At 41.3% G+C, this 26,213-nt stretch overlaps 2 protein-coding genes across 2 annotated transcripts in view; one reads left to right on the forward strand and one right to left on the reverse strand.

The window, feature by feature from the left end:
• The first annotated feature begins 5,409 nt into the window (after positions 1-5,409).
• Positions 5,410-9,345, forward strand: cldn11a (claudin 11a). The gene is made up of 3 exons (XM_072365896.1): positions 5,410-5,875; positions 6,158-6,322; positions 7,980-9,345. Exons 1-3 carry the CDS (start codon positions 5,650-5,652, stop codon positions 8,240-8,242), a joined length of 654 nt encoding a protein of 217 aa, XP_072221997.1. The 5' UTR covers positions 5,410-5,649; the 3' UTR covers positions 8,243-9,345.
• Positions 9,346-11,330: 1,985 nt separating this feature from the next.
• Positions 11,331-26,213, reverse strand: part of slc7a14a (solute carrier family 7 member 14a) — a 41,218-nt gene continuing 26,335 nt past the window's right edge. Inside the window, exons 2-10 of the mRNA XM_072364988.1 lie at positions 24,284-24,825; positions 23,708-23,944; positions 21,709-21,926; positions 21,455-21,601; positions 18,660-18,868; positions 18,429-18,576; positions 17,803-18,298; positions 17,483-17,719; positions 11,331-16,006 (exon numbers count right to left, since the gene is read on the reverse strand). Coding sequence (XP_072221089.1) covers positions 15,708-16,006; positions 17,483-17,719; positions 17,803-18,298; positions 18,429-18,576; positions 18,660-18,868; positions 21,455-21,601; positions 21,709-21,926; positions 23,708-23,944; positions 24,284-24,590 — 2,298 coding nt within the window. The 5' untranslated portion in view covers positions 24,591-24,825 and the 3' untranslated portion in view covers positions 11,331-15,707. The remainder of the gene's footprint in view (positions 16,007-17,482; positions 17,720-17,802; positions 18,299-18,428; positions 18,577-18,659; positions 18,869-21,454; positions 21,602-21,708; positions 21,927-23,707; positions 23,945-24,283; positions 24,826-26,213) is intronic.

The following is a 26,213-nucleotide window of genomic DNA, read 5'->3' on the forward strand; positions in this document are numbered from 1 at the left end:
TTTGAAAAGAAAAAAAAATGCCCCTCTCCTTATCCACTCACCTCATCCCTGCTACCTGTGTAAATCTCCTCCCAGCACTAATGAACTATTATGACAAATACAGAGTAGATTTACTATGTTGACAGAGTCTGCGCTCCTCAGTCCCAAAGGGCCAAAACGAGTTATAAATCACCTTCTTTTTCACTCCTCTCCCCCTGCCTCCTTTTCTTGCCTGTCCCTAGTTGCAACTTTCTTCTATCCCACTTCTTCAGCCATATGGGGAATGACATATGAACCCTTCGTTCCCCTTCCATGCAGCGACTTGGCTGTGCCTCGCCGTTTTGCTCTGTGTGGTATATAGTTAGCAGAGCTTCTGGTGATGTATTGAGTGTAATGACCAACAGCGTTTGTTGAGATTAATTGATACTAATGGCTAACACAGTTAGCGGTGAGTGATGGCTGCTACACCGCAGACACACTGGAGGACTAGACACAAATCAAGTTGCGACTCAGCTCCCACTGCAGCAACGAGCGCCGTCTGTTCTGCTGTATAACGTGCTGGCAAAAACAAAAGAGAGAGCTGTGTTGGACCGTGAAAGCAGCATCTTTATAGGAGGAATTTGTTGGTAAAGTTAAGTGTTGGACATTTGCTCTTTTTTAGTTCAAAGTGAGAAACGGCGGTGCATCTGCAACAGTTTAAAAAAGGTACCGCTTGAAAATTATGCAGTAGTTCAGGGATGAAGATAAAATTGCATCATGCATGCTGAATAGGTAACTAATCTCAGACTGCAACATTCTGATAAAAAGGGATGAGAGCAATGAATATGTATAGAGAGAAGTGGATGCAAGCGTAATCCATCACATTTACATCTTTGCAAACTTCCATTTAAGTAAAAAAAAAAAAAAAGCATTTCCATACAAGTCAGAGTTGTAGTAAATAAATTTTCCACCAGTGCACCTGAAAAGATTTTCCTTTTTTTTTTAAATTTGGATGCTCTGAGCTTAAGCACAGCAGTAAGAAAGACTTCTGCAAAGCCTTAACATAGCATTGTATTCTATATCAAAATATCACCATACGCTATAAAAAAACTCCCAGAGAATTTCATGTCATCTGGCTGAACTTCCCCATAATTCCTCGAGTACTAATAACGTCACTGTCTGTTATGTTTTAAACAAGGACCACCAGAGACGGCTGCTGAATACAGTAAGAATGAAAACCTGACACTTTGAGAGTTCATTCTTAATTACTTTTTTTTGTTGTTTCCACCCCTAAACACACCGACAGTGGAGCAAGTTGACTGAAGCCTCATCAGTTTGAGTCATGTCACTGTTGCACTGTGGGATAAACTGATAATTTTTCCTCGTCTTCTGCTTCTGTTAATCACAGAATGTCACATGACACCTATTTGAAAAATAGTCATTCACATACTATAGACATGGATGACTCATCCACTATGACTGCCAATCAATCACAGAGGGCTGATCGAAAAAGGTCCCCCCCACCCCCACCACCCCACCCCCCCGATCGCTCTCTCATTGCTCTTCTTCACCTCCTCACTCATAACTCATTCTCTTCGAATGTAATCCCACCTCTGAACTGAACCACCAGTCTTGGTTTGCCAAGACAAAGAGCATGTCATTGCTCTTCATCTCTTCCAGCTGACTGACTGGCAGCTCTGACAGTCTGAAGGGTAAGAGGAGTGACTCTGTCATGCTTTCACTTCTCACTCACACACACACACCAAATGCGTTCTACTTTTCCACTTTTTTCCATCCCAGGAGAACTAGAATCCCCTCATCCCTCTGAGGCAGCATCGTCGTTGCAGCCTTCAGCTCATTAACATAATGTTCCCATTCTCCCGCTGCCTAACTCTTAGGATATATCAGACAAACTGTGCTGGGAATAATTTTAGGTGTTCCTCTTCTCGTGCACATGACTGTTTTTTTTCCCCATTGTGACTGTAGATCACGCTCTCTCATCCTCAAGCGTGCACAAGCTTGCACAGATGTTCTTGTGGAGCATATTGCATCCCCTTTAACTCATTTGGAGAGCCCAACTCAGACCCTTTTCTTAGCTTTAACCATGAACAGTTGGTGCACAACCCTAACTTAAAAATCACACCTTACCCCTAATCTGGGTGCCAAATGATGTCTTGCCTCGTTTTGAGGCAGGATTCAGTTCCAATGAGGACTGTTTGGTGTTAACCCAAAACTAATCATCAGAGAAAGAACAAGTAGCTGTAATGTCCACAAAAAGACACAATCCCTGCTCAAGCGTCATCTGGAGGTTGGTGGAAAAAGCTACAGGGCTGACCAGAGTAGTGCCAGGCGCTTGTGCATTGTGTGGCGGAGCTTTGTAATTGCCTCAACTCCACTAAGTGCCTGCAGCTTTCCATCTAATCTTGGGCAAAACGAATTTTCTCTCCTACAAGTACTGAAAATAGTTAACAACTATACAGAAGTGTCATTTAAAACATTAAAGCTACACAGAGTGACCACAACTCAATATCTACCTACACTGGAACCTGGTGAAAGCCTTAATTGATTATCTTCAGAGGGAGGTTTTCTTCCTTTGAAGCAGCAGCAAAAAATACTGAGTGCGTATTAACAAGATACAGTGCCATTACTGCAGAAACGCAGGCCTGTAACTGAGGTTTTTCTGCTGCACTTTGTCACACTGATGTTGTGAAGTTTTCCTATTCCTTGTTTTTTTTCCCGCTCAATGGCACCACATTACAGTGAAATCCAAGCCTATGTTACATCTTGATGATGAGGTAAGGAAACAGGCAGTTCCTACCATGCACAGCCTCAAAGTTGTTAGAAATAAGCTTACATTCAAAAAAATTGCCAGGTTTTTCTTGAGATCAGGAATCTCATCTCAAACTATTTTTGTAAACCAGTACATAACCAAAAAGGACAAAAGAGCACAGGGCAAAGCATGGAAGGAAAAATTGTGGCTGGTTTGTGACCTTGCAGGCCTCCAAACATTCAGGCATCTCACCTCAGACGGTCTCTGTTTTCCTCTCAAACTGATTGCTATGCTGCTGATGTGAGTGATGGAGGACTTACTTGACTCCATCCAGCAAGGATGGGAGGAATGAAACAATATGTCCTACAACGCCTGAATGTCAATTATGGACCACTGCTGTGCTATGTCTCCCCCTGCTGATGAATTGAACAATAAAGCAGTGTCTGAGCACTGCTCAAGGTGCTGACTTGTCATCACAGCGTAGCCTGAAACCATGTAGCCATAGGAAAAAAAAAGATACATATAGTTTTATTTTACTCTCTTTCTTATTTTTTTCTCTCGCAAAAATGAAGCATCCTACGTCAAAAGCAAACAAACTGAACCGAATTATTTTACATAATCGAAGGTGACGTATCTGGTTCATTCAAGCCCAGAAACAGTAGCATGATTTGTCTACATGAAACTAAACTATTTCTCACCAGCAAAGGCTGAACTGGAAGCAGTGGAATTATGTCCTTGCTGTCCTTGATGTGGTCGGTTACAGCGTTTCGGTGAGTGTATGAAGTTCAGTCTCTCGTGAGAGCCTCATCCATCTCGGAAAATGTCAGCACAACTTAACAAGCCAAATGACCAACAGGCTACTTCAAGCGGAAAAAAAGAGTCTGACAGCTGGAAGTTGATTAGGCTTTAAACGGACTGTTATTCACATCTGAAAGGGCCCGGCTCTGGTGATGAAAACGAACTTTTGAGCGTGTTTGTGGCATTGTCACGTGACAAACATTTTCCCCTTTTGCCGCTGACAATGAGAGATTAAAATCTAAAAAACATGAGAACAAAAAAAAAATGTTTTGGTTTGCTTTTTGGTTTAATCAGTTCTGATTCTTCAGATTTGGACCCAAATCGGCATCACAGGTTTCCTCAGAGCGGCAAAACAACAACAACAAAAAAAAAACAAGTACATCCTCTTACAATTCTAAAGTGGGAATTGTATGATAAAAATATTTTGGAAATGCAAAATTTGAATGTGGCAACGTGCAGAGGCAGTGTGTGGAAAAACTAAATACACATCATTCTATAGGTTGTAGAACCATCTTTAGCAGCAATTAGATTTTTTTTTCTGAATGACATTATCGGCTTCACATCTTTATGGAGCAATTTCAGCCGTCTCCTCTTTAAAAGCGTCTGGGATCTCTGACGTGTTGCATGACCCAGTCTCAGCCAAGCTTTATCTGTCACACCGGTGGTCTCATATTTGACTCTAGAATACTTTGGTATGCAGAAGGGTTCATGGTTGGTCCTGTGGCTGCGAACCAAATCAAAATCATCACCCCTCCTCTGCTGTGCTTGCCAGGTGGTTTGAAGTGTTTGTGATGATATGCTGAGTTTCTTTTTTTGCTAAATGAGGTTTTCGTGCTTGTCTGCCAAACGCCCTCGCTTGGGTGTCATCTGATCAAAAGACATTGTTCCAGAAGTCTTAGGGTTCATTCAGTTACATTTTTTGCAAACCTAAGCTATGCTGTCTTGTTCCTTTTAGAGAGAATAAGACTTCCTCTGGCATGTCTTCCAAACGAGCCGTACTTGTTCAGTTTTTTTCAAATCATACTGTCATGAACTTTAACATTCAACATGCTGACTGAGGCCTGTAGAGGATGACACATACAGCAGCTCTTGGGTTTTGCAGTTCCACTGAACATGACACAGCCTGACCTCGGGGTGAATGTCCTGCGACGTTCACTCTTGGGAAGATTAGAAACTGTCTTCAATGTTTTAATAATCTTTCTCACTGTAGAAGGATGGACTCTGTATTATTTGGAAATGATCTCATAACCCGTCCCAGATTCATAGGTAGCAAAGTTTTATTTTTTTTAGATCATTACTGATGGTTACCTTCTTCCTAACACGCTGCATCTCATCTTTTTCTAGTATGTAGAGTTAGAATTCTATCTATTAGACCAATTACAGTTGAAAAAGTAGATACGCTCTCTTTGATCGACTTTGATGCTGTTCATACATTAACATAGATGGCAATTGAAAAACAATGTACATATAATGTATTGAAAGGACTTTTTCTTATATATTCACTTCCTTTTTTTCATTTTTTTGTATTTAACGTCAGTGATACTGTATTGAAAATGTTTGCAGTTGAAAAGGGGGAAAGCAGGATGTTGAAGTGGAAATAATGTAATGTAATTGTTTGACACTTGAAAAAATGAAGACATACACTGTGACCAGTAGATGGCAGCAGATCTCTTGTTAGATATTTTGAATCCCAACCTCTACCATGCAGGGCAGGGTCAGTGCGCCACTAAAAACTAAGGGTGCACCACCTCCACTCACCCACACAGAACCTTTACTTTTTTCCTCTTTTCCTCTTTTCCTTGTTTTTTTTTTTTGTCTGCATGCCTCTGATTGGTTAAAGGTTTTCGCCTTTTTTTCTCTCCTTTCTGAACGCCTCCTTATAAAGCAGATGATGGTGTAAAAGCTTCATTCTTTTGAAGTGCTCGATGTAGCTCCTTGGATGGAATTACTGAATTGGACTGGGAAAATAAACTTTATACTGGATTAACTTATTTGGTGGAATTCCAGCTCTAGAATTTATTTCTCCAAATTTTTTTTATTGTGTCTGTGTTTCCACTCAGGTATAGTTTTAGATTTTCTGTTTCTGATCTCGGGTCAAGTGGTCTTCACGCACACTTTGTACGATGGCCAACTCTTGTCTACAGCTGAGCGGTTTTCTCCTCAGCTTTCTCGGCTGGCTGGGCATCGTGATAGCTACATCTACAAATGACTGGGTGACAATGTGTAAATATGGGTTGAACACCTGCAAAAAAATGGATGAGCTGGGAGCCAAGGGACCCTGGGCGGACTGTGTCATCTCTACAGCACTCTACCACTGCGTGTCCCTAACTCAGATCCTTGACCTGCCAGGTAGACACTGTCCTGTTTCCAGACACTCAAGCTCAATGTTTTTTTTCTTTTCTTTTCTTCGGTTTTTCTATTCTCTCAGAATTCTCTCTTTCTCATAGTTACTTTTACCTCCTCTATTTTAAAATCCAACCATGCTCTTTTGAAATCACTAATCAGTTTTCATAACTCTTCCACTGACTTATTTTCATTGGTATTTAGCTCATCGTGCCAGACGTTACCCACAACTAACACAGCTACATGATGGATGTCTTTTCTTTTTCTTTTCCTCTCTTGTTTCTGCAGCCTACATCCAGACAACCCGTGCCCTGATGATCACAGGATCTATCTTGGGTCTACCAGCGGTGGGAATGCTCCTCATGTCCATGCCCTGCATTAACCTTGGAAACGAACCCCAGAGCTCCAAGAACAAACGCGCCATCGTGGGAGGAGTACTCATGCTTATAGTTTGTAAGAGACATAAGTTCATTTTTTACTTTGCAACATGAAATGCTGTGGTTAGACTAATGTAAATCAGAGCGGGACACGAAGTGTGTGACGCTGACATGTAAACAAAGTTTCCCCCTAAACTTTCCATTTTGATCTATTTTAACCTCTACACAAATGCTTGCAAGCTGCAGAGAGCAGAGGATGTTGAATGTGACTTTCTTTCTCCCAAGGGTGGACGCATATGCACACATTCACGCTCACGCACTAATGTTCCTGTTCCACTGAACCCTTCCTCTCGAAGCTCATCACATTCCTCTTATCCACCTACTCTCATCCACACCCTGCCTTTGTCCTGAATCACATGGGAATTCCCACACCGAGCTTTGCTGTGATTATAAATATTTGGCTTTTGCTGTAGTATTTTCCACCACCTGCTTCTCTGAAAATAAGTTGAAACACCTGTTTTCATACAATTTTACTTTTCCATGACCCTTTTGTTTTTCATGACAATACATTTTACATCTATATTGCTCCATTATCAACAACAGTTGTTGGCTTTTTGAAATACTTATTAATCAAGGAAGACTTTATTATTGTAGCTTTTTCTGTAGAGCCTCACTGTTAGTGTATTAACCTGCCTCTGGTGATTTTAGGTACTCATGGAAAGTCCAGATATTAAGAGACACCATTACAAAAAGTAGTTGTAGTTCAGATTTAGGTCTATCCAATCTTAATGTGTTGAATGGCAATGTTTGTCCACAGCACAAAGATATAGAGTCATAATAAAAGCTAAATGTCACTGGCCACTTTCTCTTGCCTCCATATAAGTGTTTTTGTAGAAGTTGCAAATATGGATGCAAATCATAGGCAAAGCCCAATTTTAGTATATCTTTAAACATCTTCCCATTTTTATTGTAAAACTGCTACAACATTACATCAAGAAAACAAAGGACCAAATTATGTGTTCTGAAAAAAAAGAAAGAAAGAAGGAAACTACTGAAGTGAGACTGCAATGATTAGGTGCATCTGTCCTCTATCTACTCATTCCAGCATATAATTTATCCAGTAGTATTTAGTTAGTATTGCTCACGGTCATCCATACTTTGCACTTACATGCTGCAACATTTTAATTACAACCATTGCTGCATGTTATTCCAGCTGTTTGAATATAAAGATTAAGCAGTCCGTGTGTGTATAGACAGGATTTATCTGTGCCAATTTGCATCCCTTGTTTCATTTTGTACTGTTCCCTCCATGGATACTGAGCTGTTGCAATATGCATATGTGCATGTTTTATATTCAGCTGTGCAATATTACATTGCCATATTCAACTTTTAGCAACGTGTCATTCACTGCTGCTTTTTCAGGAGCTTTTGGTATCCGATTTATAAAGCACTGGGCATGTTTTAGCTTTCTTACCCCTCATTATGTTGCTCACCTTGCTTGTTCATACTGAACAAATGGGGGAAATGTTGCATCATATCATGCTGACATTGTGGGCCACCACTCCTCCTCTTTATATGAGCTTTGCCAGTAATTTAGGTAGAGGCATTTATCCACGCACTCAGATGTAGCCACAGTTCTTGAATACTATGTGGCACATTAGGATGCTTATTGTGATAATCAGCACCATTTTGATTCCCAACTCAACAGTTTTTTCTGTTTCTTTTCTCCTTAGCATTGTGTGGCATGGTGTCTACCATTTGGTTTCCCATTGGCTCCCACCAGGAGCATGGCCTCATGTCATTTGGCTTCTCCCTCTACACTGGATGGGTAGGCACTATATTCTGCCTGCTCGGAGGCTCCATCCTCACCTGCTCATCAGAGTCCTCCTCCTCTCGCTCCCACCAGGACAACAACCATTTTTACTACTCCAAACAGGGAGGTGGCAACCAGCCAGCCGCCTCTTCCACCAATCATGCCAAAAGCGCCCACGTCTGAGAATGGAAAGATTTTTAATCCTACGTGGCTGTGTAGGGGGACGGTGCTTTGTGTATAGAGACATATGCAGAAAAGCAAACAATTGCTTATATTCATATTCAATACAATCAATTTACAATACAATCTGGACTGGAGGAGAAAGAGACACATTGGCACTCTTCATTCATCTTGGATTATCTTGAATGACCACACATACATATGGTCCCCTAATTTTCCGACAAAGAAAACAAAGACTTCTCCCAGCATCCTCATGTTGGGTGTGGTATGGACTCACCCCACTTTTACATAATTGTACAGTCTTCTGAGCAGTTGCCTGAACAGAAGCCTTGTTTACCGAGATATTCTATGTCACTGCTATTTTTCTATCATGTACCTAAAAGATAAATCAATCTTGTTACTTGTTCTTGTGCTTTAGATGAGGATGATTTTTTTTTTCAAACCAAAAAAACACCACAATGTATTGTTTTGATTAAAGCAGGGATGACAGTATTATACTTGGAACTCAAAATGTGTTCATATTGTTTATGTGCATTGATTTCTCTCTAACAGCATTGTGCAACTCTTGAGTTGATAGACTTTATTCAAATAATATAGCATTGCTTTGCTAAGCCTCAACAGGATGGCGGTATCATGAAGGGAGCATTGATTTGACAAGAAAGCTTCATCCAGCAGTGTTACATTCTGTGCTATAGTCTCTGCATTTGCACTGCAATAACTTATTGTACAGTACAACATTTAACGAGTACAATGTTCATCTCTTTAGTTACATTTGGTGTTTTTCTATTAACTTCTGTTTTAGTTTTAAATGATTAATATGTGTGGAAAAGCATGTGGCATTATACATTTCTATTAGTCAAACCTCCAAACATAGAGTAGCTTTTAAAAAATGCCTGTAGCTAAAAGCATATTTTACTAGTCTGCACTAAAATCAGCATTATGTAAATGAGCTTCTTTTTAAAGGCCTATACTGTAACACAGAGCTGAGGGGACCTGATATTTCTGGCTCAGACATGAACAAAAAGCAGTGTGTCAGCTATGGATATTTATTGTTTCACATACACTCTACTGTTTCATTTTCAACAATAAAGACAATTTAAATAAGACTGCTTGAGTCTCAAATGCAACTTTTTGGTAAGATGTGCTCATCTCTCAGATCATTTTGCTGCTTCTGTCTCAGCGGAAATTATTCTACAATCACAGAAAATAAAAGCTGCGCATTTGAGATGAATTGCAGTCAGTACTATGAAAGATCAGTGACAAGGAGTGACTGTTTTACAGAGTGTGCAGCTACGTTAATGTGAATCTAAGATGAAAACTGAGGAGAACATAATGGGTCGTAATTTAATTTGCCTCGGTGATCTGGAGTGAAAAAAAAGCACAGATATGTCAACCAACCCTCCCCCAAAGGGAGACTGTGTCTGCGCTCCTTTGCCCATATCAAGGTCACTGAGTAACACCACAGATATTACACTTTGAAGACAGTATGTGCTAACTTATGTCCTCAGCTTATCATCAAACGGACACAAATATGCAATCATCGAGTGGGCGTACTGATCTCTACATTTTTTCATGTATTGTTGTCACTTTTCATGTAATTTCCTGGCACGCCAGAGTGTGTAATCATGGCAGTGTGTGTGTGTATTCCCTGAAATGTGATGCTGTTCCAGGCACAGATCCATCCAGCCCACAGGAGGCCATGTGGAAGGACAGTAAGCAAACAAGCTGTCCTGTATTGATGAACGAGACTCGGAGTGCTTTGATATGCTCTACTTCAAGTTGACTTAATAGACCATTAAAGGACAATCTTCTTACAATCTTTTACACACTATGATCTATTCTCTCTGATGTTCAATCTTTTAGAGCAGTTATTTTCAGATTAAATATCTAACATTCTGTTTTAGAGTATCCTCTGTAAACGGTGTGTCCTTTTTTCTTTTTACCCAGAATCCTTCAGCACCACTCGGACATTAGCCATGAACTTTTTCCCTTCCGCTGTAAAAAAAAAAAAAAAGAAAAGAAAAGGGACAGAGAGAGAACGAGAAAGAAATCATAACAATAATTTCAGAGCAATGCAGAGAGATTCCCAGTGAAAAGAGAGTCAAAGTGAAGACCCCAGATCGAGTTCCAAAGTTTATTGCGGCACGTACCAAAGTTGACCTCGCCCGCTGGGTGCTTTGGTGTCATTTTTGGCAGGCTGCGCACTTCCCAATTACTGGAGCCTGTCACGCATTACCTGAGTGGCATGTTTGAAAAACAGGAGGTGAGCAGCAGGATTGTCCCTTTGGGTGTCTCAACAAGCCATCAAAACCCAAGAAGGGTTGATTATTGAAAATACTACAAGAGCATCAAATACTGCTTTAAAGTAAAGCAGAGAAATTGAAACTGTATAGTTATGTTTGTGTCTGCTTAGTCTGCTTTCTGCAGAACTCCTTCTAATGCTATCCCTGGAGTGTAGCAGTTTAATTTCCTCTGTAGTGACACCCTCTGTTTAGGTTCAAAAGTGCAGGGAGTCCTGCATGTCTCACGCACCCATAAAACCAGTTGGGGACGAGTCATACATGTGCATTTCAAGCAGCAACGGTTTCACTTCTCATTTACTTTAAATGGGGTGAGGCCTTGCATTTCCAGATTGAGTTATGGGTCTGTTGTTATGCTAAGCTTTGCAAGAGAAACAATTCTGTCGATATTTGAACGACCCAACCAATGATCTATAAATGTGCATTCTTTTCAGGATGTTGAACTATTGCCATAAAGATAAAACAGAGTGAAATTGCAGGACAAACTGTCTGCTATTTGATTGATTGATTGATTGATTGATTGATTGATTAAGAGCTTAACGAGGGATTTTGGATACAATTTTAGTTCATTAGGCAAAAACAGACCCAAAAGTCTTTTTTTCTTTTTGCCATATTTTGGAAAAACATGCACAACATCTGAAGAATCAAAAAATATTACCCACAATATTACATCCAAACTCACAAACAAACATAACACAATCACATAACTGTATAAGCATCTGTGTGTGTGTGTGTGTGGGTGTGTGTGTGTGCGCACATTCATCTTAAATGAACAAATGAGTGAGCCGCTGTTTGGTATTTGCAATAAATAACTTTCATTGTTGCATGGAAGCAATATCAACAACTCAGCAAAAAAAACACCCAGGAGCAACAAAAAAAACACACATATGGAAGAAACTTTTAAAAAGTCAACATACAAAACAACAATATTATACAGCTTTGTGCCAAAAATATACAGAAGAGAAAAAAGGAATATCTAGTTGTTGCGAGAGAAGCTGATCTCAACACGTCCAACGCACACCGACTGGACACTTGGCCACAGCGAACACAGAGCACATCAGGAACATGGCACGCTGTCTTCGGGACAAAAGTAAACAAATAGTAGCTGACTTCAAAAGCAATAGTGACAATATTCAATTATAGTTGTGGTTTACCTTTCACAGAATTGTAATAAAATATTTTTTTTTTCTGTGGTACTCCTAAACCTTCTATAACAACCCTTTCAAAACCCTTCCTAGGAAAGTATTACGTCTTATAAATGAGCTTCGTCTTTCTAGAGAGACTACATTTGTTAAAAATATATTTTCAGCAGTTTCTCCCAGGCCTTCTTGTGATTAAACAATAGCTCACCAAGTGAAGATTGATAACTTCACCAAGCTCAGCAGAGCACGCCCACCAGAGGAGGGCCTGTGGATGGGAAACAGCTGTAGAAAAATACTATTTCCCCTTTAGTGCTTTACTTTTCACCACATCATGTCAGAGCAGGACAAATGCATCTAATGTAGTCAACAGAGATAAGAATAATACTTTGAAATTTGAATAGAATACTAGCAAATAGTAGCGGGTAGAATTCATCATCATTGTACTGTTGGCTTAAGTTACTCTGATAAAAGGACAACTGTCAAAACCCATTAACCATAAACCATCTCAAGAAAAAAACTGTTAGCTCTGTTGCATCGTAAGTGCTCATATGAAGAAACTACAGCCTCCTGTACTTGAAAAGTAAAGAAAGATTGTGGACTTTGGCTTTCAGAGATGGTGGTTCAGAAGATGGATATACAGGAAGTAGGCATACTGTAGGTGTTACTGTAGGGAGACCGTGAGAGGAATCACTGTCCACATGAGAGTGTTTGCTACATGGTCCTGTCAAATGGAGCCCTGGTTCCCATACCTGGGTGAGGAGACCAGCGAGTAATACATGTGATTACAACTTAAATGAATGAATAAAAAATGTTTGTTTTTTAATCTCACAAAAATCATGTTATATTAAAAAATATCATCCTGTAAAGAGGCAGAAAAATTGGGGTTTAAATAAAAAATAAAAAGCTGCGTAAGTTTGCAACAAATACACAGAGGAGTTCTGGAAAGTAATATTTTTTTACAACAGCTGTCCTCCTTCCAGAGCACAGAAACCAAGGCCCCCTGTTATAAGAACTAAGCCGACATTTGGTTTGGTTTAGCGTCTGTTTTAACCTGTTACACTCAGTCACCACATGCAAGTACAACATTTAGAGTCTGGGCCTCGTGCATGACGGCATGCAACACATTCACCAGACGGTCACATCGAGGTGCAGGCGTAGACCACACACACACATTAAAACACACACACCTGCACTATACATGCAGTCTTTAGTCATACACACAGAGCACAAAACATAGTAAGTAAATCCAGTCCAGTGTCAGAGGCAAGGTTGTTTTGGATGAGCTATGACAGCAAAGCGGTCGGATCTTTCGGCTGAGTTAGAAGATGATACTGGGCCAGCGAGACGTTTTAGCTGAATAGAACAAAATATTAGACATTGTATATTTGGATGTGCATAACATATAATTAGCAAATATTTCAAGACACATGCCAGAACACTGAGTCTGCAGAACCTGCAGATCATTTTCAGGGCCAGCTGTTTCCAAAGTATCCGTTCCTATGATATCTGTGTTCACGGCTTGAAACGTTGTTGTAGCAGGTGGTTATTGAAGTTGACTGAGTTGTTTGTCCTGAAGTGAGCATCCTGTGATATTCTCCCCCTTTGAAATATAAACTCTATTTTCGAGAAAAGATGGGCTGGGGGGGGGTTGAGACCTTAAAAGACGCTATAAAATCAAGTTCAATAATCAAATGTTTTTAATGTGATATGTTTTCATTATAACTCATATATTCACCAGTATCTGGCGGACAACTACAACATTGTGGAAATTTAATTAATCTCAGCTGTAAATTCTGTTTCTGGAGTTTGTCATTCCTTGTAAAAAAAAAAAATATATATATAAAATAACTATAAACTGAAAGAAAAGGGTTTTTAATTGGAACTTTTTAGCCTCAGCAACGGCCCCTTGTTAGTGTTTTATGGGTGCTCCAGTTCTGGCAAAACAGTCATACAGATTTGACAGCCACTCATATCCTTGACAAGCTCCAATATCACCATCAGTTCAATAAACAATTTTTTCTTTTTGGTCTTTTCTTTTTTTTCTCGAGAGGATGGTTGTGGGAGGAGAAGAGATTGGGTGGGTGGTGGGGGTTAGCGTGGCATCCTTAGGTTTAGTGCATTAGACAAATAAGGCTTCCCTGAAAGGGACTGATGCAGCAACAGGGGGCACAGGGGAAAGGTAGAGGGGCGACAATCAGGGCAGACAGCAGCACCAGAAGCTATTGAAGGAGCATCCCCCACCCTCAACATAAAGACTTGAAGGTATGCTATTTGGTGTACGCAAAAAAAAACCATCACGTGATTTGTAGACTGTGAAACATCAGCGCATGCATTAAAACTGAAAACTAGGGGAAAGGGGAGGTTCACGGGAACCAGCTTGGGCCGGGGTTGGAGTGGAAGCACAGGGAGAGAAATAAATGCTCTGGAGACAAATCAGAGGAGAGATCGCACACATGCTGAAGGGACACATTAGCAAATGGACCGGCGGGTCGGCGTTACAAATACAAAATGAAAACCGATCCTGGGTCTAAAACTTGTGACTCATAATGGTAACTGCCTATCAACGAGGAAGTTGATATAAAGGACAAAGTGAGATGGGAAACTGATGAAGGAAGAGTTGGGTTGGAAGAGCAAAGAGGTGGTGGAAGCTTGTGGAGAGGAAGCGCGAAAAAAGCAAAAAGGGGAGTGGAGACAGGGAGAAAATTGAAGAGGAGAGATTAGATTTCCAATATTTCTTTCTTCCATGAAAATGATATCCACTTTAAACAAATTCCACTTTCTTGAATGAATTAAAATTCCTTCCAAAGTCCTGGCCAAGAGCAAGAACCTCATCAACTGAGTGAAAAGAACACAGAACAGACCGCAGAAAGAAATGATAGCATTCATCTTGATAAATCCTCCAGGTTGTCTGCAAGGAACCTGTTCTCTCCTCCTGTTATTCCGTCCACTCACTAATCTTTTTAGGTACACCGATGAGCATGTGTTACATTGCACCACGAGATGCTTTGTCGCAGGTGAATTGATTTTGAGGCGCATGCTGGGGGCAGCTGGGACAACAAAACAAGAAGAGAATACCTACACATAAAAAGATCTGAAGAACCCACTTTATACACACACACACACACACGCACGCGTACATAAGAATCAATGTAAAGGTGGAGTTTGAGTGCACATACAGTAGAACCCCACACATACACAGGCAAAAGGAAAGTAGAAAAAAGACCGAACCAGAAACTTACACACAGTAGATGAAGGCACTATTGCAAGCAAAGTCCAAGTACTATTTGTCACAGAAAACATCAACACCCTTTTCCACGTCCACTTCTAAGTCCCTTGGGCTAGATGTTTAGATAGAGATAGAATTTTTTAGTTTTCAAAAAAGTTTGAAGAGAATGTGTTCTGCTGTTTTTAATGTGTTTTTTTTTTTTTTTTTGAGAAAGATTGCAGAGAAAGTCAGACTGGAACGGGCAAAGGAAGTCATTTAGACTTGGCATGCTGTCATCCAACTTTCCTGTCTATCTGTGCTGAAACGGGAAGAGAGGTGCTGATTCATCTGCTCTGTCTCATCACCCTCCTCTCTCCTGTGTCCCATAATCCTTGTCTACAGTTAAAAAGTTGCTCCGCACACAATGTCACTTGTTACACAGCGCGGTGATCCACATTATATCTTATCTCCTGCTTCGTTTGCACTTTTCTAACTGGCCTTTCCTTGTGTGGGATGTCAACTTTAGTGAGTGAATAACAAGTGAATGTGTCAAGACACCCGTGGCCTTGGTGTCCGCATTTGTGTGGGAGCGGCGTGCTAAGCTTGGTCAAATAAGGTAAGAAGTCAAGCTGTTCCACTGCCCAGAAACAATCTAGCCCAAGGGTTAGTTACACAAACAAAAACACACACATGCAGGCATGCACACACACACACACACAAGCGTACGCTCACTACCATTCATGCACTCACACACTCTTCCCCTCCCTTTCCCCAGGCAGCAGACAAGGCAGTACATTCAGGGTAACACAAAGTCAGTCCCTTCAGAAATCCATCGGATCCTCCTCCGCAAGGCCATTGTTAGCGGCGGTTCCGCCTCCACCTTTCGATGGCATCCCGCCACTTTCAGGTTTTGCCTTCGGGGGACAAGTTGGCCCTGATCCCCCCTCAGGTGCACCCCAGGTGTCAGTGGTAGGCGGGTAGAAATCGTCGTCGAAGCCGCAGAAGCCTTCGTCCACTCCTTGATCGTAGCGCTGGTATGTGGAGGCGTGTACCTCGTTTTCTCTGGCTGTGATCTCCAGCGTGCTGTTCCACATGCCATAGCCGAAGTAGATGAGCACACCTAAAGAGACACACATGAATCAATAAACACATACGCAAACCAAGTGATACAGAGATACAGAGTGTGAGCAAAAGACATAATCCTCTTATATAAAGCTCCACAGATTGTACATAAAAAAAAATCAGGTTTAGGGGAAATGGTGATGCAAAAGTAGTTTGACCTCTTTGAGATCATAAGACAACCCTTGTAGTAATCTCTCGCTTGGGTGAACATTAAAGGCTAAATATAGTTTTGAGCTCGTGACAAGTCAGCCTTGAAGCACTTGGTTCTGTACTTGTGTTTAACATGCGTATCTCATTATGCCGAATTGCTTCTTTCTTACCACATATTTTACTTCATTACACACCCTTATAGATAATCCAGGAAACAGATTTTTTTTTTAGCTGTACAGCTCACCAAAATGATTACCATGACAACGGAGCCAGCAGTGAATTCAAAAGTCAACGCTAATCAGCTCCTCCTAAAAGTCAGACTCAGCCCAGTTTGCAACAAGCATTTAGAGTTCACTAAATATAGCACACAAAGTAGCATTAATTCAAACGAATAGGCTGATAAAGCTATACATAATGAATAAATAAAAAGCTCTACGGCGATTCCTTTGTTTATGCCCACTTGAGATGGGAAAAAAATTTAAAAAGTTTAACGTTTATGAATGATGTTCATTATTCAGGCATGCTCTTCAGCTCCAGACTTCATTGTTCAATCTTTTTCATACAGATGGGACAGTGGTAAAAGTGGAGCCTTTGGTGCAGCATCTTTCGTTTGATGTGTGAAAAACACAGGCGATGTGTTAATCATTTCAACACAGTCAGCTGTTGAAAAACAAGTTATCAATGTTAGCTCACCATGAACCACTGCAGATTCATTATATTCTATGCAAGTGCCATGTTACAGCTTCTGCCATGATTTTGGAGGCTTGCATTTAAAATCATACAAGTTCAAAGACTGTCATCTTTAAATGCGTTAAAAATTGGCACCGTAATTGTTACACAGTATTAAAATAATCAGGGCAAATTGTTTTCTTTTTCCTTTGTGCAGGAAGAAACTGCCCAGCAGGATGAAGGACCTCAAATGGAAACTCAGTGGCAATTGTTAAGCTGTTGTTGTGTCATATGATGGGACAAATGAATCACACTGTGAGAAAATCACAGAATTTTCCTTTAATGGTAAGAAAAATGCAAATGTACAGACACATACAAGTGAGGGAAAAACAAAAATTAGTAAATTAGACCTTATTCTGCCAAAAGAAACCAGAAAGCCAGACACACACTAACTTATTGGCACAGGGAGCCTTTTTTAAGAGAAATTCAACAAATCACTCCAGTTTTCTAAATTGCTGAGCTGAGATATTGTTTCATTTCAAAACATCATCAGTTCTAATCTGTCCTGGATTGTAGAGTTTATATCCTGACTTTAAAATATGTCAACAGATAACCTGTCACGCAAAACAGATCGTTAGGGAAAGTGGTCTCTTACCCACAAGGCACCAGATTGAAAACCGTATCCATGTGATTGCAGACAGTTTAAGCATGAGGTAGATGTTGACCAGCATGGCGGAGGCAGGTACAAATGGCACACAGGGTGCCATGTAGGGCAGCCGCTTAGGGTTCTCTGGCTGCTGGAGGATGATGACGATCAGTAGGGCGTGGATGATGATGAATACGATTAACAGCAGCAATGCCCACCAACGACCCTCCCCAATACTGCTCGCTCCTAAGAGAAAAGAGAGGGAAACAATGAACGTCTGTTTGCTTCATACTGCAAACTGGAGCTACATGTTATTGACTTGTTCTCACCAAAAATTATGAAGGAGCAGAAAACGAAGTTGAAGATGAAGAGCAGCAGCACACACACAGTGACAGTTTTCCCGGTGGCTTGAGTTGGCCTGTCCATTTTCCCTGGGAGGCCGAGTCGAATCCTCAGGGTATAGTAGCGGGGCCCAATCAGTTTCTTCAGCCGTCGGGACATCCCACCCTCCGACTCCTCTGCTTCGATACCTGTGGTCATATCCACTGTGCCGTAGTTAGGGTGGCTGGCAGTGTACGCATTTTTATCTGGTTTGCCAATCAGCATCTCGTTGTCACCCAGCGAGGGCAAGTTTTTGGCACCGCACGTGTTAGTGGGCAGACCTCCGTACTCATCAGCTTCGCTGGTTGGAGAGCACACCTCTTTCTCGCACTCAGCCAGAACGCCCTCTTTTCTCTTGTTATTCTGCTCCTCCGAGAGGAAGTTGACAAAGCCATGGATGTCGCCCTCAGGTTGGTAACGTAAGAGAAGTACACAGAGGCTCACCTGCAGAGCAAGAGAGAGGGCAGTTTGTCTCATTCCTAAACAGAAACACTTGACTCCTCAACACCAAACGCACTTTGAATGGATGTTGGATCAGTACCAACAGTATCCACCTACATTATCCACCACTCACCAAGGTATAAGCCAGCAGGGTTCCTATGGACATCATCTCTATGAGGTCTCTGAGGCTGACCAGCAGGGACAGCATGGCAGCAAGAAAGCCTGACACCACACAGGCCACAACAGGGGTCTCCGTGTATGAGGACACATGCGCCAGGAACCTATGCACACAAAATCGGCAGTCTGAAACCCGGATGCATACTATAGGTGATTTATAGTGACGTGAAAAATAACAACAACTAACTTAAACAGCAGGCCGTCCCCTGCCATGGCATAGATGACCCTGGGCATGGGGAACAGGGATCCCAGGAGGGATACAGTCAGTCCGGCTATAGATCCAACTGCCACAATATACTTAGCGAACAAACAGCCATGCATGGCAAACATCTCCATTAGTGGGGCATCTTCATCAATCTCATTGTACGGTACCATCAGCGTCAATATCACAGAAACCTGGATTGAAGACACAAGCAAAGTGTGGGTTATTACTCAGATTGCTGATTTCATCATGAACGTGGACACTGAAGAAGACTAGACTGAAAAAATAGCCACAATTTGAAGCTATAACTGCATAAACATTGAGGTTTTAGGTACTAATGTGAGAACTACATTCTCGTAGCAGCAAGAAAACTGTGTTCAGCTCTCTGCATATCCCATTACATGCTAATGCTCATTAGTCATGGTTCTTTTTCTTTCTATCTCATGTCTGACGTGTGAAATCATGCAGGGCCATCTGTCACAAGCGCTTGGCTGCAAAAGGGATGGATGTGCATGAATTTTTCACAAAGATGGAAGAATGATTGAAAAAAAAGACTAACACTACATAAAAAGGTAAATCGAGAGATGACCTTGCACCTTGGGAAAATGTTGCCCTTCATTTAAGTCAAACTCGGGCTGGTTCAGGATATGTGTGAACCAGTAAATGGGGATAATACTATCTACAGGAAATCCTGCACAAAACTGTACACACTTTTTGTATTTCACGCCTTCATTGCATGTTCCACCTCAGGATGATCCGTCCGCCTGATAACAAATGTCTACTTAAAATTTTGATCCGTTTAGCCTTTCTGACAATAATAAAGGGGCAATTGAAGACACAGCTGGCAAAAACATTTGAATATGTTCTGGAAATGTTGGGTTCATTACTGCATTTATAGCTATATAAAAAAAAAACATTACAACAACCAAATTGTGCCTTGTTACTAGACCTGTAAAATAAAATAAAAATAGTTATTATAAATGAATAGCTAACATTTAACAAACTAACTAAACAAACAAGAATTACCATCTCGCACTTGAATGCATCGGTCAGCCAGAAAAGTTACAATTGACACCCACCTCAGTTTTGTTCCTGAGTTATGGTGTTGAATAACGGCCAGAACATTACGATGTCACAGTGAAGCTGACCCCTGACCTTTTGGATTTAAAAGGTAAAGTACCATTCTGAGTGTTTTTTCAGGACACAACCTTCCCGTACATATGGGCCAGAAACTACTCTGGTCTACAACAACACTGCTGTCAACCATTCATGACAACAGAGGTCAAAGGTCAATATGAAGAGTGTACTCGAAGAAGACCCACAGTCTGGATATGAAGAGGGGGGATGGCACAAGTTAGTTAATAGATTCTTCTGTTTTGTTGGTTATCCAGGTGATACATCGACACAAGAATGCAAAATGGCTTTTGAGAGTGGCAAGGTTTTGTCAACAAGAGCCAGTTCTGTGACGTCACGGTAACCTTAGACTCTGAATCACAAAAAAATTAATGAACTGACTGGCTGATGGAAAGACAGCCTGAAACAGAACAGCTGATATCAGTGCAAGGCAAAAGTTATAATGACTAATTCACAATTGCTAAATCATTAAAAGTTTACGCTCGAGAGAATAAATTTAAAGCGTTTTTACTTTTAAAACGGGCCATTCATGTGATTTCCTTCCTCAACTGATATTTCCCCCCAATCATTATTTAAGGTTAGGTTCTTCCCTAATGCCCTTTTAAATTAATTTGTCCCAATACCCAGTTAAAAGACTGAATGAAAAGAAGCTGCACATAGGAAACCCATCAATGACAATACTGAGGGACAGTTTTGGAGCATTTTGGCCATCTTGGATGAGGAAATGTGTAATTCTGTCATTCATGTGCAGTGGAAACCTAATATCACCAAGAAAAATATATATTTTTTGAAAAATCACAGTGTAGCATCATGATTAAAGTGAGTGTAGAGATCGAACTTCGGCAGGTAGAAGATACTCCTGGGTAAAGGAAAGCTATTTCAGGATTCCTGACAGATCAAAGAAATATGAAGGTTAAAAAGGACTAAGAATGTTCTGGAGCACCGCAGAGGTTCGATGCGAAAGGATGGATGAGAGCGAGACAAGGATTTCAAAAAGAAGTTGTTTTGTTTTGAAGCTGCTGCAATCTTTGCCCTTAGGCAATGCTGAAAAAGCCCTCATTTCTGATTGGCTGCTGTTACACAGCACCCAAAGTAACAGCCGCCCAGCACACATCAGGCAGTCTGAGAGCTGTGCGAGCTGAATGCCGAAAGACTAGAGATGAGATACACACCCACACAGTCGGAGTGCAGGGGAAGGATCTTTCCATCTGTCTGTTTGAAACCTCTCAACATTTGGGGCAACATTGTCAGCCTGCATTACAAGTAGGTCAATAAGAGCTGAAAAGTAAAGCTGTCAGTGTGAAGATGAGGAATGGTAAAAAAAAACTTTAAAAAAAAACATGGAGCTTGCACTACTTTAAATATGTGCATTTATAAAAGCTGAAAACGCAGCATAGTTGTATGAAATACTAATTTTACACTGATTATAGCACAAACTGTCTCCCCACAGTCAATTTCGCACCTCAGCAGAACACAATTAAGACTGACTATGAGAAGCGTGTTTGCTTATGCTGTGACACTTGTATATATAATACACTTGTAGGAGTGTAGTCTTCACAAATGGGCACAAACCACACATTGATGCTTTCTAAGCTGAATAAATGTCTTCATGTGGACATCATGTGTATCTCTGAGGGGGAACTCACAGAGACGTAGGCAGTGAGGCAGGTGATGAGCGAGGCGGTGATGGCGTAGGGGATGGAGGTGTTGGGACTCTTGGCCTCCTCTCCTGTTGTAGCAATAATGTCAAACCCAATGAAGGCGTAGAAGCAAGTGGCTGCACCCTGCATCACCTGCAACCCACGAAAGGCACAAGATATTTCAGCTTAAATAAAGAAATAAAGCCAGCTGTCATTTGATCTGTTTGCATACTTGAGTGTGCGTGCGAATGTGTGCCTACCCCTGACCAGCCAAAAGGAAGGAACCTCCCCTCATCCCAGTTCTCTCCGCTGACAAAGAACAGTCCAGCGACCATCATGAAAACCCACACAATGAGGTTGATGACGTTCAGCACGTTGTTGAAACCAACAGAGTTCTTCACTCCCAAAGCCACGATGACTGTGACCAGCAATGCTATCAGCAGAGCCAACAGGTCGGGGTATGACTGCTCTCCTTTACCTAGAGAGGAAGCACACACATGCCCAAACATGCACAGAGACACAAAGCAATGTCATTAAGTGGCTCTTAGTGTGAAATTAAAACTAATATTTATCAACCTATCATAATGAGTATTTAGTTCATTGTTCACACTGAAAAATAGCCTTGCGCAAAGACTGTGTTGATGTTTTTTCCAAGAACATTCAACATCAAGTGCACCATCCAAATAATCAACTTTACAACACGATGGTAGCCATTCAAAAAGGTCCGTCTAGGCCACAAATATAGCAAAGAAAAGCAGACAAATCTGTACAACATGGACACAGAAATCCTTTTGATGTCTTTTTTTAACAGCTAACTATCAGGCCACCGAAAGGCCTGCTCTACTTCTATATCAGAACATCAACGGTTTCTAAATTAGTTTAACCTCCTTGGCAATGCCGCAAGTGGAAACATATTTATATTTGGCACAACAACAAAACTATTTCTGCCATTCATACTCAAGTGTTATGATGGCTCTTTAAGTGAGATGCAGTTCAACCAACCAGCCAGCCAGCGAAAACAGAGCAAATTATCAGTAATTCCCATTTAACACAACTCAGCAATGCACTAGTTCCAAAAGAGCCCAGTCTGTGTATGTTTGGAAACTAATGACATATATTTTGAGCTAAATTCCACACTTTCCCTTGGGTGTGGAAGGAAAATCCTCCAGCAGGAAAAGGAAACATCAACTTTCCATCAGGACTTGGAACAGCTGGACATGCTCCTCACCATGTGACCACCAGCCCCATTTTGTCATCGCTAAACTGGATCAGCTGTAACGGGCTGTTGTTGTTAGGATACGTTAGGTCAGACAGCAGAGCTGATCCAGTCCAGCGCCGGCCGACAGGAAGAATCTGACAAGGCGGTGTCACCCAAACAGACACGCTCATGGCACACACATCAGCTAAAGCATTCCGCCAGACTCCTAAAGAGCCTCCTCATGGCAATGACCTGGAAAACTGTGTTGTATAAGTCACTTAAAAATCTAAGCTGGCAGTGCCACGCTTACTTTCCTCTTCGAGTCGAGACTTCCAACATAAGCAGTGAAACGCCGTTTGGATGCCTCCAGGAAAAATATTGTAGCGTGGTTTGGATGATTCCCCAGATGGTGCTCATATTTCACCATCAATATTTTTACGTGAATTTGAAGGATCTGCTGATTCGAGTAAAGCACGGCCAGTTTTTCAGAGAAATACTAAATATTTTCTTTGAGATGGCAGTTTGCCTCTCTGAGTAATTCATGCCTCTGAGGGACAAGCCGTGTTTGTACACAAACGCCAAAAATAAAGCAAAGATACAGTTGATCGAATCAGCAATACATTTCTTTGGGTTGCCAGATTTGCCCAGTTGTCATTCAACTCAGGGGAATTTGCCTTGTAAAGCTACAGCTACAAGAGTCTGACTTTGGCCCTTTTGATGAAAGTGAAGTGAAAAAAAGAGAGATAACATCTCTTCAAAGGTCATTTGGGTGAATGTCTATTTCTGCTGATCAAGAAAACCTTTATTAACATTTGACCAGAACACTAATGGCTGTAGCTGATGGCTGATAAGCTGTAAATTGAACAAATGGACTAAAACACTTGAGTTACTTTACCTACAGATATTTCCAGGAACCTTTTCCACCTCTGACTTCTCAAAACCACTGCGACTGCATCTCTCAGCCCCAGCAATGCACAACAAGACTTAAAACATAAAATCACTATCAATTCCAATCCATAACAACTCAAAATCAGCCAAGAAGTGCAACTGAAAGCCCTTACCCAATCCGTTGAGTGTTCCGATGTGTGAGATCATGAAGTTGCTAATGCTGTGGTTGGCCAGAGAGTCCGCCATGCTGCTGAGAGCCGACGCCCCCGCCGCTGTGCCAATCAGGTACTCCAGGATCAAGTTCCAGCCAATGAAAAAAGCCACACACTCGCCCACGGTCACGTAGCTGTATGTGTAGGCTGACCCCGTGGTCTTAGGCACGCGCACGCCAAACTCTGCGTAACACACTCCTTTGGGACACATAGGGAGACCAGTACAATACGGACATACAGAAGAAATAAAGGCTGAAATTAAAAGTATTGATAGGAGCATTAGAGTTGTACGAAGAGATCCCCTGAGTGGCTCTCAAATTATAGCTTTGTCTGTGGGATGTCTTTGCCCTTGTATTAACTGCATGCTCGCTAAAAGGCCATTAAAATAAATCGTGTTGATTAAATGATGATAGGAAAGGCCGTATCCTCTATACTGAGGCTTAACCACTTGAGTCTATGTGTTCAATATGATTGAAAGACAGGGAAAGACCGCTTTAAACTAGAGGCACTGCACATGTGCATAAGCTCTAGTCTCACCTGACAGTATGGAGGCCACAGCGGCGATAATGAAGGACACAATGACCCCAGGACCAGCCATCTCCTTGGCAACCAGCCCTGAGACCACATACATCCCCGTCCCGACGCAGCTGCCCACACCCAGTGACACGAGGTCCACTGTGGACAACACCCGGGCCAGTCTGGTCCCATGTGAGCTGGTGCCCGACATGGCCGTGTCCAACATGGACTCCACAGGCTTGGTCCTCAGGACACGGGACGCAAACGTGTTCCATGTCGAGCCCCACTGTATCCTGCGAGGGTCCAGCTTCCCCGCCAGACCACTCATGCTGAGGGTGTGAGGTCAAATTCACAAGAACGATTTCAAGTAAGGGGTTCTCTGATGTTCTGCAGCTCTGTAACAGTTTCGTTTAGTGAAGAATTGTCTTGAACACTGGATACAGAGTCATTCCTTATCCATGTGATAGAAGTAGATCTGTTTTAGTCCCGTTGCCTTTGTCTCTGTTTCCAGTTTAGTGCAAAGCCATGTTAGTTTTTCGCCACATGGTGAAAGGGAAAGTTTTCTGAAAGACAAAAAGTGGGAAGATTATTTTCACAGCATTTATCAGCACATTGCCTTCTTTCACACATCTAACTCTGTGCTTATTGTCGACATCAAATGACAGTACAAAGAAACCAAAAGACCTGGATGCAGGCTATATCCAGTTTGACTACAAATCACGAGTAGCTTAATGGGGGCTAATTAGCGGTCCTCTCTCTGTAGTCCTGTTGCTATAGTAGCCAAGTTGATTACCGACAGCAATGGATGCCTAATCATTATCTTGTGCTGTTTTTCTTCGGGGGAAAAAAGAACAATATGTACTGTGAATGTCAATAAAGCTGAACAAAAAACAAAAACAATGTTTTTTGAGCAAATTAGGATCCAAAGAGCTAAATATTTCACATTTCATGAGAGAAGGAGAAATTCCCTAAACGTGGTTCTGATAATGCAGAGAAACATCACGCGCCGGCACACGATAGAAGATGTTATAGAGATATAGATATATCGTATTGAAAGCCTAAAAGTTTGATTTTGTTCTGATTTGATGTAATCTCTTTATTTACATGGTTATTAAACATAATTGCCCTGTAATTTTCAAGGTTATCCAGCGAAGCATTTCATATCATATGCTGAATTATACCAAATTAATGCAATATATGAAGCCATTAAAATGACAGCAGCAGGAATGTCACTACCCATTAAAAAGACAATGACGCATAAATAATTTACAATTCTCGCGGGCCCTTTCCTGCCTCACAAGTTATTTACTGTTGAGGCTTTGACTGGTGACTTGTCTCACCATACTTTTCTGTTTCCAAAAACTAACTTAAAAAGGACTGAATGATATTTAATAAGAGTAATATAGAGTATAACAACAGTAAAACATCTCCGGACGGTAAAGGCTCTCTGATTCTTGTCTACGTCACCACATCATGACGATGATAACAGTGTATTGTAGAGGCTTAAAGCCATTATAGCCCTCAGCTGTAGGCTGGTCCGCCCCACTCTCCCATTCTCTTTTCACAGCACTGAATGAACACTCACCATTCATCTACTTTGAAAAACAAGCGCAAGTTACTGAACAAACACGCACTCACCATCAGCACACCCACACTCCCTCTCTGCTATGATGACTGCAATTATCCAGCTGTTTAACCAGACTAGACCGGGGCTGCTATTGTAGTTCCACTTAAAGGCAGTGTGAGTGTGTGGTATAAAAAGCTCAAAAGGTGGTTTATTTTGAGTGTTAAGGTGAGTACTGAGTGGGTTGGGAGCTCTTTAAGTGATTTAAAGCCACAGGTATGAAAAAAAATGTACAATAATGTCACTGAATAATTGTAATAATTAAACATTTCAATTCATGCATCAATGTACTCTATTCTTATCCATTAGGCCGAAGCTCGTGTTTCC

This window comes from Leuresthes tenuis, unplaced genomic scaffold (genome assembly GCF_036924035.1).
Source record: "Leuresthes tenuis unplaced genomic scaffold, fLeuTen1.0.hap1 SCAF_15, whole genome shotgun sequence".
In the NCBI taxonomy this organism is placed as follows: Eukaryota; Metazoa; Chordata; class Actinopteri; order Atheriniformes; family Atherinopsidae; genus Leuresthes; species Leuresthes tenuis.